Raw genomic sequence first — 723 nt, 5'->3', positions numbered from 1 at the left:
TTCATGTTCAATATCAAAGACAGGTGCATTTTTTTTTGACTTTTATCTTTTTCTTCCTAACTGTAATCCAGTGCTATCACTTTCAACATTTGCTTCATTTTGGAAACCAGAGCAAAAATGTTCCATTGCTGGCCATTCTGAGTCAATTTATTTATCATTTCCTCCTTTACCAAGTTACGCTTTGGCTTAAACTTCATAAACTTCCACTTTCTGAATGATGATGAATCTATTCTACCTTTAAACCCAAACATACTTCCACTATTGTTTAAAACAGCAGCCAATTTCATTTCTCCCCACAACCTGCTCCTCACCTGCTGTCCAAGCACCTCAGACATGCATGAGGAAAATATATACAACTCTCTGCAGTGGGATGATCCACCACCAAACCCTAACCAGACATGTCTGTCTTCTGCCAAATGTTCAGGTAAACAGTTCTAATTATCTTGTATAAGACTTTAGAGTTTATGATTTATTTTGTTTTCTATCATGAGCCTTAGATGCTTCTTCTAATCTGATAAAATCTACTTAAGAGTATCGGTGGTGCCCCTTAGCTCAGTGGGTAGGGCTCGGTCACATATGCTGAGGCTGGCAGGTTCGAACCCAGCCCAGGCCAGCCAAACAACAATGAGAACTGCAACAGAAAAATAGCCAGGCATTATGGTGGGCACCTGTAGTTTCACCTACCTGGGAGGCTGACGCAAGTGAATTGCTTAAGCCCAAGAG

At 40.7% G+C, this 723-nt stretch overlaps 1 protein-coding gene across 1 annotated transcript in view; it reads left to right on the top strand.

Moving 5' to 3' along the window:
* Nucleotides 1-333: 333 nt before the first annotated feature.
* Nucleotides 334-723, top strand: part of CLEC9A (C-type lectin domain containing 9A) — a 20576-nt gene continuing 20186 nt past the window's right edge. The window contains exon 1 of the mRNA XM_003803381.1: nucleotides 334-424. Coding sequence (XP_003803429.1) covers nucleotides 334-424 — 91 coding nt within the window. The remainder of the gene's footprint in view (nucleotides 425-723) is intronic.

This window comes from Otolemur garnettii, unplaced genomic scaffold, assembly GCF_000181295.1.
Source record: "Otolemur garnettii isolate 467f Iridium unplaced genomic scaffold, OtoGar3 scaffold00299, whole genome shotgun sequence".
Classification (NCBI taxonomy): domain Eukaryota; kingdom Metazoa; phylum Chordata; class Mammalia; order Primates; family Galagidae; genus Otolemur; species Otolemur garnettii.
This window is presented reverse-complemented; position numbering and strand designations above follow the sequence as displayed.